Source organism: Castor canadensis, chromosome 17, assembly GCF_047511655.1.
Source record: "Castor canadensis chromosome 17, mCasCan1.hap1v2, whole genome shotgun sequence".
Taxonomy (NCBI): Eukaryota; Metazoa; Chordata; class Mammalia; order Rodentia; family Castoridae; genus Castor; species Castor canadensis.
In genome coordinates, this window is record NC_133402.1 from 17,651,738 (window position 1) to 17,665,814 (window position 14,077).

A 14,077-nucleotide genomic window follows, 5' to 3' on the forward strand; every position below is an offset into this window, starting at 1 on the left:
TCAGTCAGCCAATACCCCAAATACCACTAGTGAGACACGCAGGTTCTCTCTCTCACAGCAGTTGGAGACCCCCTTTCCTGAGACCTGGAAAGGGCTTTAACTAGCAAGTGGAGGGACCCCTGGCCATCATCCTTCATCCTGGGTCCTGCCAGGGACATTACCCACAATGCCTCACTCTCCCCTACCCCCAGGCAAGTGGCAGCAGCTGACTGCGAGCCTGGGCTCACCCACAGGAGTAAGGCAATTCGTAGTCTGTTAACCTTGAATTCTGCAAAGCCTGCCACTGGTAAACTGGGGATGGCTGGAGCTGTTCTCAGCTTGGGCAGAATTCAAATTAGTTCTTGCAATCAACGTGCAATTAATTTTCACACACCCTGGGCGTCCAAGCTCGGGGAACGAGGTGGAATGAGGGTGCTCACAGGTGGGCACGCTTAGTTTGCACAAGAGATTCAGAAAAAGGGTTGAGTTGCAGCAACTGTTTTGAACCAGATGTTAGTAATAGTGGCTGGTGTTTGTTGAGTGCCCACTAAAAGCCAAAGGCTTTTATAGGCATGACAGTAGCAGAACATAATATGCCTCTGCAATGTACCCCTCTCTTTTTTATGGATATGGAAATTGAAACTCAGAGAGAGCAAGTGACTTGTTCAAAGCCACACAGCTGATCAAGTCCCAGGTTTTCCTGACCCCTAAATCAGTATGCTTGCCTCATCCAGTCTTGAAGATTCCAGTTTGGCAGCCCCTGCCGGGCACCTGCCCAGTGGCTACAACTTGTGTCTGGCATGGGACCTCCTTGGTTCATGCTGTTTAGGATTTCAGGTGGGGACTGGGGAAGAACTATTTGTCAGCTCTGATACTTGGCACCCGGTATAGGCATCTCTTTGCTACTGTTCTGGCTGTTCCACGCCCTGATAGGAAGGCCAGAGGACTGCTTCATCCTTGGAGGGGGGCGGTCCCCAGACCATGAGCAAGGAGCTAACCCATCTTTTCAAACTCTATGACCTGCATTCCTGGTGGGCCCTCCACTCCTGACCCATCCTAAACTCCAGATCATCACTAGGGTCCCTCCAGCGGGACCCTGGCCTCGGAAACCCTGCAGCCCAGATCCTTTGGAGAGCCCCTCTCCTGGGATCTGGCATGGGGGTCCTTTCTGGGGAGGGTCCTGTGGGTCCATGTCCCTGGCAGAGAGTCCGGGAAGGCTCTGCCCTTGACTCTCACTGACAGGGCCTCTTCTGTCCTGCTGTTTTACCCCCACGTGTCCATGGGATCTTCTTTCTGGGAGCGCCCTGCTTAGGATTCTTGTTTGTCGGACTCTTTACTCGGGTGCGGGTCTCTTTCGGGGGCGTCAGTTTTCTCCCAATCCCCGCCCGCGCCCAGCGTGGGGCGCCCACTCTCCCCGAGCGGGCGGGCGCCGGAACAGTGTCGCCGGCCGCCTGCAGGTGTCTCCCCACGGAGGGGCGCGCGTCCCTGCGCCGTGGCCGCTGCCAGGCGCCGGCGACTCCTCGCCGAGGTGCACTCGCGCTCCGGGCTCCGGGCGCGCCGGGTCCGCTCCGCCGCCGCCGCCGTGCGCCCCCCAAGCCGCGTCCTCACCCCTGCGGGGGGCCATGGGCCCGCGCCGCCGATCGCGGGCGTCCGAGCCCCGGGGCGCGGCGGGCAGCGGCCGCTGACGCGGGGCGCCGGCTGCCAACTTCGCGCGCGGAGCTCCCCGGCGGCGCGGGCGGCATGAAGACGAGCCGCCGCGGCCGAGCGCTCCTGGCCGTGGCCCTGAACCTGCTGGCGCTGCTCTTCGCCACCACCGCCTTCCTCACCACGCACTGGTGCCAGGGCACGCAGCGGGTGCCCAAGCCCGGCTGCGGCCAGGGCGGGAGCGCCAACTGCCCCAACTCGGGCGCCAACGCCACGGCCAACGGCACCGCCGCCCCCGCCGCGGCGGCCGCCGGGCACGGCCCCCCTGGCGGCGCGCTCTACAGCTGGGAGACGGGCGACGATCGCTTCCTCTTCAGGAATTTCCACACCGGCATCTGGTACTCGTGCGAGGAGGAGCTCGGCGGGCTCGGTGAGTGCGCGGCGGCCGATCGGCCCCGGCGCCCCGCTTGCGCGGCCCCGGCGGCCCGAGCCCGGACCCGCGCTCCCTCCTCCCCGCAGGGCGAGGGGCCCCGCGCCGCCGCCGCCGCCGCCGCTCCGGATCCCGCTCCCCGGATCCGCGGGCTTGGAAAGCGATCCCGGGCGGGGGGCGCGCTGGCTCGGTCGCGCCCGGGATGGGGGGAGCTTTCGGGACACCCCGAAACCGATCGGGTCCGGGCAGAGCTCGCGCCCCTCGCCAACGCCAGGCGGCTTTGGGGACGTCGCCGCGCCGGGGGAGGCGCGTCTCCTGCACCCACCCCCGCTGCGGGCAGAGGGGCGAGCGCCTTTCCCCGCCCGAAGTCGTCTCCGCGCTCACCCCCTCTCTTCTTTCGTGGGGCACTAGACACCCCCACCCGCCCCGTCGCGCCTCTGGGGGTGCAGGGTACAGGGCCCTGTGCGGGGGCGGCCCCTCCCACCGCACATCCACAGAGCCAGGAGCGCGGGGGGGGTGGCTCATTCCCGTACCCCACCATCCACTCCGCACCGAACCGCCCGACCCGGCACTGGGAGAGGTAGTGGGGAGGAGGAGTTCCGTGGCCACCCGTGTTGCCAGAAACCAGGGAGCCCTTCGTGTCCTGGTCCCTTCCCCAGAGAGGATGCCATGGAGGGAAACGGGGCAGGCGGGAAAATGGGGGCAGCGCTGTGAACTCAGACTGGGGAATCCAAGAGAGCTTGGGTTAGCGCAAGGCTCCGACCAGAAGTGGGGAGGGGCTAGACCCTTTCCTCTGTCCCCCAACTCAGCCAGGACTGGAGTGACAATCCCCAGAGAGGGCAGGAAGGCGAGGGGACTGCTGCCTGACAGGGTTGTGCCAGTTCCTGATGGTGTGGCTCCAAGTCTGTGTTGGGGTCCCTGCTGGGAGAAAGGACCCCTTTCCTCAAGGTTGAAACTCACCAAGAGGCAGAGGCTTCTGCCGGCAGGCATCCTGCACCACCCAGTGCAGACGGGAGTGAGGCCAGCTGAGGTTGCCCCAATAAGCCATGGTTCAGTGGCCCTCCCAGGCGTGTCTTCTGAGACAGGACCTGTACCTCCCTATTTTTGGAGGCAAGGGCTTCCCATCTTTGATCTCACCACTGTCTGACATTGCCTGGGGTCTGTCTTTGGTCACTAGTGTTTTGTCCCCTCTTCCCCCAAGATTTTACTCTGTGAGGGCCTGGCTGGGTTGGTCTCATGGGATGCTGTGTGTCCCACCACTGGGTAGTGTCTGGCCTGTGTGGGGGTTGCCTTCAGCAGTGCTTGCAGCACAAAAATGTTAATAGGCAGATTATAAATGTTGGCTGGGGCTGTGGGCTGACCGGCTGGAGGTTTCTTGGGGTACTGGTGCTCTGTCTTCATTCTGGGAGTGCCTGACTGAACTTTTCTGTGACTTCCTCTAAGCTATGCTGACCGTTTGTCAAAGGCTCAGGTATTGGAACAGGCTTCTGCCCTGACAACAGCCATTAGGCTCACTTCTGGGGTACACTTGAGACTTGCATTTTTACAGTGCGTGGCATATAGTTAAAAAAAAAAAAAAAAGAAGAAAATTAACCTCAGTGCCTTTTGGCTAAAACTTCCCTCCTTCTACACAGCCAAACCCTTGCGTCCCACACGGAGGCCTCCCAAGAATGTTTGTACACATCTCCCTCCAACTTCAAAGTGTTCCTGAGGTTTGAGAGACCCTGCCCTGGGGACATGCCACCTCTGCCTCTCGCTAGGTTCCACTTTTATGCTCACTCTTGGAAATACAGTGCCTTGTCTAGTTTCTAGCAGCTGGAGTTGTTCTGTCCCTGCCTCAGTCTGGGCTGTGGTGGCTGACTGCAGGTGTCTCCCCATGGACCCGGTCCCTTGACTGCCTCGGTTAGCCGCTCCCTGAAGGTCACGGCCCCCACACTTAGTCATTTCCCCATAGCTCATTCATTGCTTGACACAGCATGCTTAAGCCTGAGTACTAGATTTTACAAAATTGTGAATGGAAAAGTACTTAAAAACAAAAAACCCCAAAAAACCCAGGAGCCAGGCACCAGTGGCTCGTACCCATAATCCTAGCTACTCAGGAGGCAGAGATCAGGAGGCAAATAGTTTGCGAGACCCTATCTCAAAAAAACTTCACAAAAGTAGGGCTTGTGGAGTGGCTCAAGGTGAAGACCGTGAGTTCAAACCCCAGTACCGCAAAATGAAACAAAACAAAACAAATCAAAAAACCTAAAACAGGAGCTTCCATGGATCTTGAGCCAGGCCCCAGCAAATGTCTCACCATTGTTAAATCCTGGCATCTCTGGAGGAACACACGTGTGGAAAGCTCATTTTGCAGGTGAGCTTTGCCAAGGAACCTGGCCTGTCTTCTCAGGGCAGAAAGGAATCAGAGTGAAACGATGAGGAAGAGAATGGGGCAGCTGGGGGCTGGAGAAGGGACATCTGGCAGGGGCAGGGGATGGGGGAGAGGGAAAGCACGAGACCCTACCCCTCGCTGGCCATCAGTTAGTCAAAACATGGCTGGTTAATAAAACAAACTCACAGTTTTCTCTTGGTCACCGTTGGCTAGAGATGCCCCTCTCAGAAAATGACAGTTTTCCTCCCTGGGAGTGTGGAAACTAGTTATCAGCTTGTCGGGGCTGGTGAGAAATTTGGTAGGTCTGGGCGTGTGGGCGGTTTCCTCGGCTGATTGTACAGCACCCAAATCCCAGTCTTCACCGCTGGGCTCGAAAGGGTGTCAGGAAGTACCTGGCCTCAAACTTTTGTTGCCATGACAACCTGTCTTCTGGGTTCTGTGACCATTTTATTTCTTTACTCTGAGAGGAGAAAACATCCAGAGGCCCAACACAGCCCTGCCCTGCCCTTCCTCGCTCCCCACTAAGCTGCAGGGTGAAGCCTTGGCCCCTTTTCTGGGCTTTGCATGCACCTCAGTGACCTCAAGTCGCTGATCCTGCCCTCTCCAGGGAAGCCTGTGGAAGCCCCTTTCCCACACTCCAGAGCAAACTGCAGCCTGCCCTGAACGGCCACACTGTCACCAGCCCCCTGCACAAAGAACGCTTTTCTCCTGCACAGGCGGAAGGGAGCGTGGTCTGCACAGAAGCACCCTGAGTCCTCCCTGCAGACTGGGTTCCCCTGCTGGCTTAGAGGCTGGTGGCAGAGGCTGGCGTTCTGGGGGCCCAGCATGTGGACAGAGCCAAGGCCTGGGGGAGGGCGGAAGGAGGCTCTGGGGTGGTGATGGTGGCAGGAGAGACAGGTGATGTCACCCCCACTGTGTGGGGGTGAGCCTGAGGAGGTGCGAGGCTCAGGAGAGCTGAGGGATGTCTTTGGGGTCTTGGGGGGCTTGCAAGGCTAGCTGAGTGGAATTAGGGAGAAAAGGAGGGACAGAAAACTAATGTGAGAACCGAAGCTGGAATCCCATGTTCCTTAGCAGAGTGGGGCCCCATGTACACAGTCCTGCAGCCCTTGCAGGGAGGGCATGTGTGGGCTTGGACTCCAGAGCCACTCTGTCCCCTATGGAATGGACAGGTGGATGTCCCAGCAGCTTTCACTGCTGTCCTATGGACGGGAAACAGAGCAGCTCACGCCTGCCCCAGGAGCGGGGATTCAGAGACCAGAGCAGGGAGCAAGTGCACAGCAGGCCTTGCTGCTGCCGCCCTGGTCTGAGCCATTTACTTCTCCCTGTGGACACCAGCTGCCTCTGTCATTGTCCTTCTCCTGTCCCCAGCCAGTTCTCTGCAGTGACAGAGGTGTTCTCAAATCCTTCCCCTCTTGTATAGTTGTACTCAGTCAGAGTCAAAGCCGAGGCCCTTCCCTGCTATACTGCCTCTCAGAAGTCCTCTCCTGCTGCCCCCCTGGGTCTTTACACTCCCGCCACACTAGCCCCCAACACATAGACATTCTCTGGCCCCAGGACCTTTGCACAGGCTATTTGTGCTGCCAAGAACGCTCTTCCCCCACATCCACCAAAGACAATTTTCCCACAACGTCTATAAGTCTCTCAGCTGTCTCCAACTGCCTGATTCAAAGTGGGTGCCCATGTTTCTTGGGTAATTTTTCTTCTAGCACTTTCTGCCTGGCACCAACCTTACAGCAATGTCACTTGCTTGTTTTGCAGTTGTCTACCAGCTCCTTGAAGGCAAGGATTGATTTTATCTGCCTGTTTGTGGCTTAGAATGCTGGCACATAGTAGGTGCCCCATAAATCTTGGCATGGGTTTGGTTGCTATCAGTACTGTTGCCTTTGGTGTCAGCTCTTTCCAGTTTCATCGTATGGTGCTGTGAGGCAGAGGTGACAGGGGACCTCCCCTTCCAGTGCACGCCCATCCTACTCCCCACATCTTGAGGGGGGCTGCAGTGTGAGGAACACTGGTCAGGAGGCTTCCAGGCAAAGATCTGGCCTTTGAAAGGCTCAGCTAATGTATCCTCCTTCATTCCTGGAGCAGCAAGCGCTGTGGTTACCCCGTTTTCAGGTGAGGAAACAGAGGCACAGAGAGGTTAAGGGACTTGCCCAAAGTCACACTCCGCAAGCTATGATGTGCGCCCAGGCCGGAGGATCCAGGGCCGGGTTCCCATGTGCTGGGCTGCACTACACCCGGCCCTTTCTGCCTCCCTGGCTTCTTCTCCAACCAACCTTGTTGGGGAGAGCATGGTGCCGGGATTCCTGAGTCCTGGATTCAAGTCTGGGCTTCACTGCTAACTTGCTGAGTGGCTTTGAAAGAATCACAAACGTCCTCTACCCACCCCATACATACAACTCTCCTCTCCTTGGGTAGAAAATAAGCATTTCATTTTGGTTTTTGCCTGGAGGAAGAAGGTGGCAGAGCACTGTCCTGGTGACCAGGCTTTGGGGACAGAGTCCTGGTGTCAGTCCCCAAACCACCACTCACGTGCTGTGTGGCCTTGGGTAGGTGTTTTCCCTTTCTGGGCCTCAGTTTCCCTGGCTGGGGCAGGAGAATGACAGTCTGCCTCAAGGTGAAAGCCTGGGTTTAAGCCAGATGTCACGGCTCAGTGTCCCACTGGTACCCATGAGAACTCCATAACTTCACCTGCTTTATTCTGATCCCGGTGACCAAGCTGCTAATAAGTGACGGGGTTGGCGTCTGAACCGTGCCTGCAGCGTGGACAGCGTTTTTGAATAAGTTGCCAGTGTTTGAAAATTGAGACACTTAGAACCATCGAGGCTTAGGGTTTTCTCAAAAGCTTGCCGGGGCCGGCTTCCTTGCTATGGGGGTGGTGACTGCTTCTGCAAGGCGTCCACACCGTGCCCCACCCTCTCCGTCTCCTCTCTGTTGACACGAGTTGTGTACCCCCTCCCCTCCGGAGCTCAGGCCCAGAACCCTGGAGTCCACCCATCCCACTGGACTCCACTTGCCTCTGGCCAGCTCCACCCTGGCTGAGCCCCGGAGCCTCTCCCCTGGGGCTCTTGCTCCTCCCTCGGCCCCACAGCCAACAGCTGGGGTGAGGGTGGGGGTCCTGTTAAATCCGAGGCAGAGCACCATTACCTTCTGCTCAGGACCCTCCAACTCCTTCCACCTCACCCAGAGTCACAGCCAAACGCTCCAGTGCCTTCAAGGCCCACTGGGAGCTGCTCTATCCCCCAACGCCTCTTCCTCTCTGGCCACCAGTTACTCTGCTCCAGTCAGCAGCTTCCTTACTGGTCCTGCCCCAGGACCTTTGCACTTGCTGCTCCTTCTGTCTGGGAGTAGTCCATCCAGATACCCACAGACTCCCTCCCTTCCCGGGCAGGACTCTGCTGGAATGTTCTCTGATCAGAGAGGCCACCCCCCCACTTTATTTTCCCTCATGGCTGCCTAGCCCCCCACATTCCATCCTCATTTCTTTATGGTTTCTCTTCTGCCTCTGTGGCTGGGATGCTGGCTACAGGAGAACAGGCCTTGGTCTCTTTCCCATAATGCTCCATCCAAAAACCTAGGGCAGCTGGCACTCAAGGAGGGCAGGCTCAGTGAGTCCTTCCTGAATACACTGGGGGTCCTGGGGGTGTCTCAGGACCCCTGCCTCTGTGCTCGGGGCCATCAATCCCACAGGCTTAGATTGCCTTCCTTCCCTACCCACAGGAGTGCTTAGGGGGACACAGCAGAGAGCAGAAGGAGCTCATGGTTGTCCCATGGCTGCCAGATACAGGGATGCTGTGCCTCTGGCCTCTGCACTCCCTGTGGGACCTTGGTGGGGAAGCTCATTTGGCCCCAAACGACAGAAACAGACAACAGGGTTGTCACTGGTGCTAAGAGTCCAGGCCCCAAGCTCAGTTTCCAGATTTGTCTACAAGTAGGGTGGCAGGTATCCTTACCTGACCAGTATCTTTGGGTCCAGAGGTGGGCACAGGAAAGGACCCTGCTTGCCAGTCCTGTGCTCCGTCTTGGCCCAGCTGGGGCTCCCACCCCTGCTGGCTGCATCACCAGCCACCCTGCATTTTCCCCACAGTAGGAAAGGCTCTTTCCTACCACAGGGACTTAGCACTTGTTGCTCCCTCATGAGAATTCATGAAAAACTGATGCCTTCGCTCAGTAGTGCTTTACTACTGGCTTTTCTGTGTCCTCTCCCTCAGTCTCTTCTTCCCACGCTTGAGATTACTTGTTTGTTTCTGTGCAAGTTTGCAATTTGTATCTCCCACCATAAAGCATGCATCCTGAGCACAGACTAGAGCAGAGACCATGGTGTCCCCAGAACCCAGATGCACTCTCCCCGCCCCACTCCCCCCGGCTCAGGGCCTTTGCAATTGCAGTTCTGTCTTTCCTCAGATTGCCTCAGATTGCATGGTGGTGCACACCTGTAATCCCTTTACTTGGGAGGCAGAAGTAGGAGGATGGCAATCTGAGCCTGGCTTGGACAAAGGTTTGAGACAAAAAAAAGAGTTCTCTTTTGAGTGAGGTCTTCCCTGGTCACCCTGTTTAAAATTGCAGTCCCCACCCCAACACGGCCTATTCCCCCACTCAGTTTTATTTTACAACCTTCCTTCCTTCTTAACTCACCACCAGCACTGTGACAACCCCTACCTCATCAACTGTCTGTTCCATGGGGAAGAAGACTCTGGGCTGGGAAAAGCCTCTCGGCGGCTTGTGGAGCTGGGACTGGAACAGGCCTTTCCCCTTAGCCCTTGAGCTACAAAACCTTGACCTTCAGTTTTGGGACTCAGGGCCTGTTTGTCAGAATAGCTGCTGTTTAGAAAAGGACTCCGTCTTTTTCAAGCAGCCCAGTTTCCTGGGCCTGGTGGGGAATGAGCAGCTGAAGTTCCTGGGAAGGGAAGGTGTCAATGAGGTGACATTCATTCTGTCCATTTTCATAACAACTACTGTGTGCTAGGCTTTGCCTAGGCACAGGGGACATTTTTAATCTCGTGGCGTTTTCATTCCAGAGAAGGACTGGAGGTTCTTAGCCACTCGTGCATTTATTCTGTGTTTATTGAGTCCTAACTAAAGCCACATGGACTGAGTGAGCAAAACAGGTCTGGCCCCTGTCTCCAGAGGCTCACACCCCAGAGGGGGACAGACAACCAGAAGGGACTAATCAGTGATCCTGGCTGATAAGGTAACAGATTCAGGCCAGGGAGGACCCCAGGGGGCCAAGGAAGCTCCTGGACATCTTTGGGGGGTGATACAGGCTCTTGCTGGTGTGAGCCAGAGACACCAAGGTAGCTTTTCCAGCCTGCTGTAGATTTGTGTTCTGACAGTGATGGGGTGGAACCGAGACCCACGGCCATGTGCAAACCTTCACCTGCTGCCGACTTGTTCTGCTCCTCTTTTCTAATAAGAGGTTATTTGGAAGGACTTTCTGGAAGCTTCTTGTCTCCTTTGGTCTTTATTTATTCATGCATCACTCACTCACCACATTTATTGAGCACCCAATCTGCACCAGGTCTTCTGCTAGGCATCAGGTCCCCTCCCACAGGGGCTCCCATTGGAGAGAGAGAAAAGACATACACTAAAATGTAAATAAATGAACAATTTCATATGGACATCAGCTATGGAACAGGTCAAGAGGCAGCTTTTGAGGATGGAGCTTTATATAGGATGTTGGAGAGACTTCTTAGATAGGGTGACAGGTGAATTGCGACCTGAATGACTGGAAGAGGGGTCCCATGCAGAGTTCTAGGGGAAAGGGGGACCCTGAGCAGAATCTGTTTATCCTCGGTGGTTGGTCACTTCAGTTTCTTCTACTTTTTCTTCTCCTTCTTCCTTACCCTCCTCCTCCCACACCTCCTCATCCCCTCCTCTTCTTCTGTTTTATTTTTTTTTCAATTCAGAGTTTTGCTGTGTAGTCCAGGCTGGCCCAGAATGCTCTATCCTCTTGTGTCAGCCTCCCAAGTGTTGGGATTACAGGTGGGTACCACCACATTTGGCTTTCAGCTTTCGACTTCTTCAGTTACTTTTTAGTAAGTTGTGTTTCCACAGAAGATCATTTTTTTTCATTATGAGCATTGAAGTTGTGTAAAATTTACCATAGTATTTTCTTAGGAATAAAAGAAAACAACATCTCTTATCTCTCTCTTTTCTTCACCGCTCATCCTACGTTTTGCATTTCTCTTGATTTGTCTTGCTCAAGTCTGCCGACAGCATTACAGACCCTGGAGAAAAATGTTTTCCAGACCCCTCAGAGAGAGCAGACTGGCTGAAATCTGTCTGTGCATCTGTCCTGAGACTTCACCTCGGCTCTGACACTTTGCTCTGTCTCTCTCCCTGTTCTCAGTCCAGCTTGGCTGTTTGTGGTTCTCCCTTTCCCTCCCCCCCTCCCCCACACTTTTGGTGGGACTGGGGTTTGAACTCAGGGGCTTCATGCTTGCAAATCAGACATTCCACCACTTGGGCCACACCTGCAGTCCACTTTTCTGTGGTTATTTTGGAGATGGGGGGTCTCATGAACTATTTTCCGAGGCCAGCCTCTAACTACAATCCTATTTCAGCCTCCAAAATAGCTAGGATTGCAGTCATGAGTCACCAGTGCCTGGCTCCCTCTCCCCTTTTTAAAGAACAAGTATTCTTTCATTTATCAATTCTGTTTAAATCTTCTGATACATCCTTCTTTTCTTTTGGCCTTCTTTCCTGAGGTTTGTTTCTTAATGTTTTCTAGTTTTCGAGTTGGAACTTTGTTTTCATAGTTAAGAGCAGTGAATGCATTTAGTCCTATGAGTGTGCCTGAGCACCACCTGGGCCACATCTGCAGTTTTTAAAATGCAGTGTACTCTTCAAAATGATTTTCTAAAAATTCTGCAATTTTGATTCTAAATGTTCTGATATTTTAATTTTGTAACTTCATTGATCCAAGCAGAAATTTCTCAGGGCTTTGTTTGATTTGACTAAATTGTTACCATTAATTGCTGTCATTAATTTTTAATTTACTGAATGACAGAGAAAGTGATCAGTCCAATTTCAGGTATAAATGTAATTTAAAAAGGCAAGTGTAGCTGAGTGTGGTAATCACGCCTATAATCACAGCTACTTGGGAGGAGGAGATAGGATCTAGGTTTAAGGTCAGCCTGGGGAAAAAATTAGTGAGGCTGTACGTCAAAAGCAACCTGGGCTTGGTGGCACATACCTGTCATCCTAGCTACTGGGGAGGTGGAAGTTGAAGATTCAACCTCTGTGAGATCCTGTATGGAAAATATCTAATACAAAAAGGGCTGGAAGTGTGGCTTAAGTGGTAGTGCTCCTGCCTAGTGAGTGCAAGTCCCTGGGTTCAAACCCCAGCACCGCCAAACCCCAGCAGGTGTATTACTCAAGGGTAGCAGAAAGCAGCTTCCCACATAGTATTATTTACAGACTTTATATCACTTATTTATCTTTAAGCTTTTGATCTTCTGAAAGCTGGATAAAATAGGGGAAAGCCTTCCTCTTCAGTAGGATTCTTTCCAGTTTTATTTTGCATTCGTGACACTTTTTGTTTTTAAAAAGTTCCATGCTATGTGAATCACCACAAAGAGACACAGGGCAGTTACACTTTGGTTGTGGAATTGCAGGTTTCATTGTCTGTCAAGAGAAAATGACCGTGTCTCCAGCAGGTGCCATGCCCTGCATCTCGTGTCTGTGTGCCCTCCCTAGATCTCTGGCTAAGTCCTTTTATTTTTCTAACTTTTCCACGCCTTTTTGCGAGGTGCAAGTCGGGTTGAGTTACATTTCTTTCTTTCGGTGTAACCTGAGGATCTTAACCAAATAACATGCATTTCCGTAACAAGTGCATTTATTCTGGCTTCCTTATGTTTGTTGAATGCTTTTCAATTTTCAATTGTTTTTTAAAAACAGTTTCTTTGTTTTTTACCTTTTGCTGTATGGATTCAATTTTGTTTTATTTACTAATGATTAAAAAAGCATAATACTGATGCTAAGTCATCTGCACTTCTATGTGAAAAGCAAAATATTCTTTCCCTGGTAGCATAAAGATACAAAATGCTTTTGAAGGATTTTTTTTTTTTTTTGATGATTTTTGGGTTCTGGGATGAACTCAGGGCCTGGCTTGCTGAGCAGGTGATCTTCCACTTCAGCCACGCCCTCAGCCCTTTTTGCTTTAGTTATTTTTCAGGTAGGGTCTTACTTTTGCTTGAGGCTGGGCTCGAACTGTGATCCTCCTACCTTGCCTTCCTTGCAGCTGGGATCACAGGTGCACGCCGTTATGCCCAGCTTATTTGTTGAGATGGGGGTCTCACTAACTTTTTTCCTGGGGTGGTTCTGTACCACAATCCTCTGGACCTCTACCTCCTGAGTATCTGGGCTTATGGACATAAGCCACTGTCCCCTGCCTTTTTAAACTCCTGTTTGTCACAACTATAACTTGATTCTGTGCTTTCATTGCTAATTGCAAGTCCCTTTATTATTTCCCTGTTTTATTGCATGTTGGTTGGCTTTGAATGATGAACATAACGGTTCCTGTGCTGGCCACCAGCTGTGTGCCAGGGCCCATGCTGGGTGTTGGACACAATGTGACAAAATCCCTGACATAAACCACTTAAAAGGAGGAAGGAGTATTTTGGCTCCTGGTTTCAGAGGTTTCAGTCCATGGTGGGCTGGCTTCACTGTGGTGAGGGAGAGCATCATGGTGGAGCCTGTGGCAGGGGAGGCTGCTCACCTCTTCAGAGGGGCCCAGAAGAAGTGGGGGGGGAGAAGGGAGGGAGAGGGGAGGAGAGAGAGGGAGGGGGAGGAGGAGGGAGAGAAGTCCAGGAGCAAGACACACCCTTCGAGACTCCCCCAGCGACCTACTTCCTCTGACCAGGTCCTAGCTCACCCGCTGACCCACACCTCTCAATAGCGCCCCCTGCTGGGGACCAGTTCTCCAACACGGTGTGGGGCACTTGATGTCCCACTGTGGCAGTGGCTTGGTTCCTGCCCTCAGGGACCTTCCAGTGCTCACATGTGCTCCTGTGTGTGCAGGGCTGGGGACAGGACCTAACGAAGCCCAGCTCCTCTGGGGAGGTGACACTTCAGCAAGCAATCAGAGGGGACTTTGTGCAGGGAGGGAGCTCGGTGAAGAGAGAGGCCTGGTGCTGGAGGGCCTGAGCGAGCCAGCGAGCGAGTGGGCAGGGGGGAGGCCTGGGGGGGACCCCTCAGTGTGCACCGAACCCCTCTTAACCTTCCTTTTCCTGAGAACACTTCTTGGCTGGCAAAGACCAGCCTCGTGGGAGAGTTCCTGTTCCTTCTTTTGTATTTTGCAGTACTGGGATTTGAACTCAGGGTCTACACCTTGAGCCGCTCCACCAGCCCTTTTTTGTGATGGGTTTTTTCAGATAAGGTCTCTCGAGTTGTTTGCCTGGGGCTGGCTTCGAACTGCGATCCTCCTGATCTGCCTTCTAAGTAGCTGGGATGACAGGCCTGAGCCTCCGGAGAGCAGCTTGGAAGACTTGACTGTATTATTAAATATTATTATTATTTAATAGACTTATTTTTAGAGCAGTTTTCCGTTCATAGCCAGGTTGAGTGGAGGGCATGGAGTGTTGCCACAGACCCTTTGTCCTGACACATGTGCAGCCTTCCCTGCTGTCACCACCCCGTGAGTGGCATGTTTG

At 53.7% G+C, this 14,077-nt stretch overlaps 1 protein-coding gene across 8 annotated transcripts in view; it reads left to right on the top strand.

The window, feature by feature from the left end:
• Positions 1-1,659: 1,659 nt before the first annotated feature.
• Gsg1l (GSG1 like) overlaps positions 1,660-14,077 on the top strand; it is a 194,443-nt gene continuing 182,025 nt past the window's right edge. For 2 of the 8 annotated variants that reach the window (XM_074059145.1, XM_074059146.1), the window contains exon 1: positions 1,665-2,053. In XM_074059145.1, coding sequence (XP_073915246.1) covers positions 1,720-2,053 — 334 coding nt within the window. In that variant the 5' untranslated portion in view covers positions 1,665-1,719. Of the gene's footprint in view, positions 2,054-14,077 lie in introns of all 8 variants that reach the window. The other 6 variants (XM_074059151.1, XM_074059148.1, XM_074059150.1 and 3 more) reach the window with 5 other exon arrangements.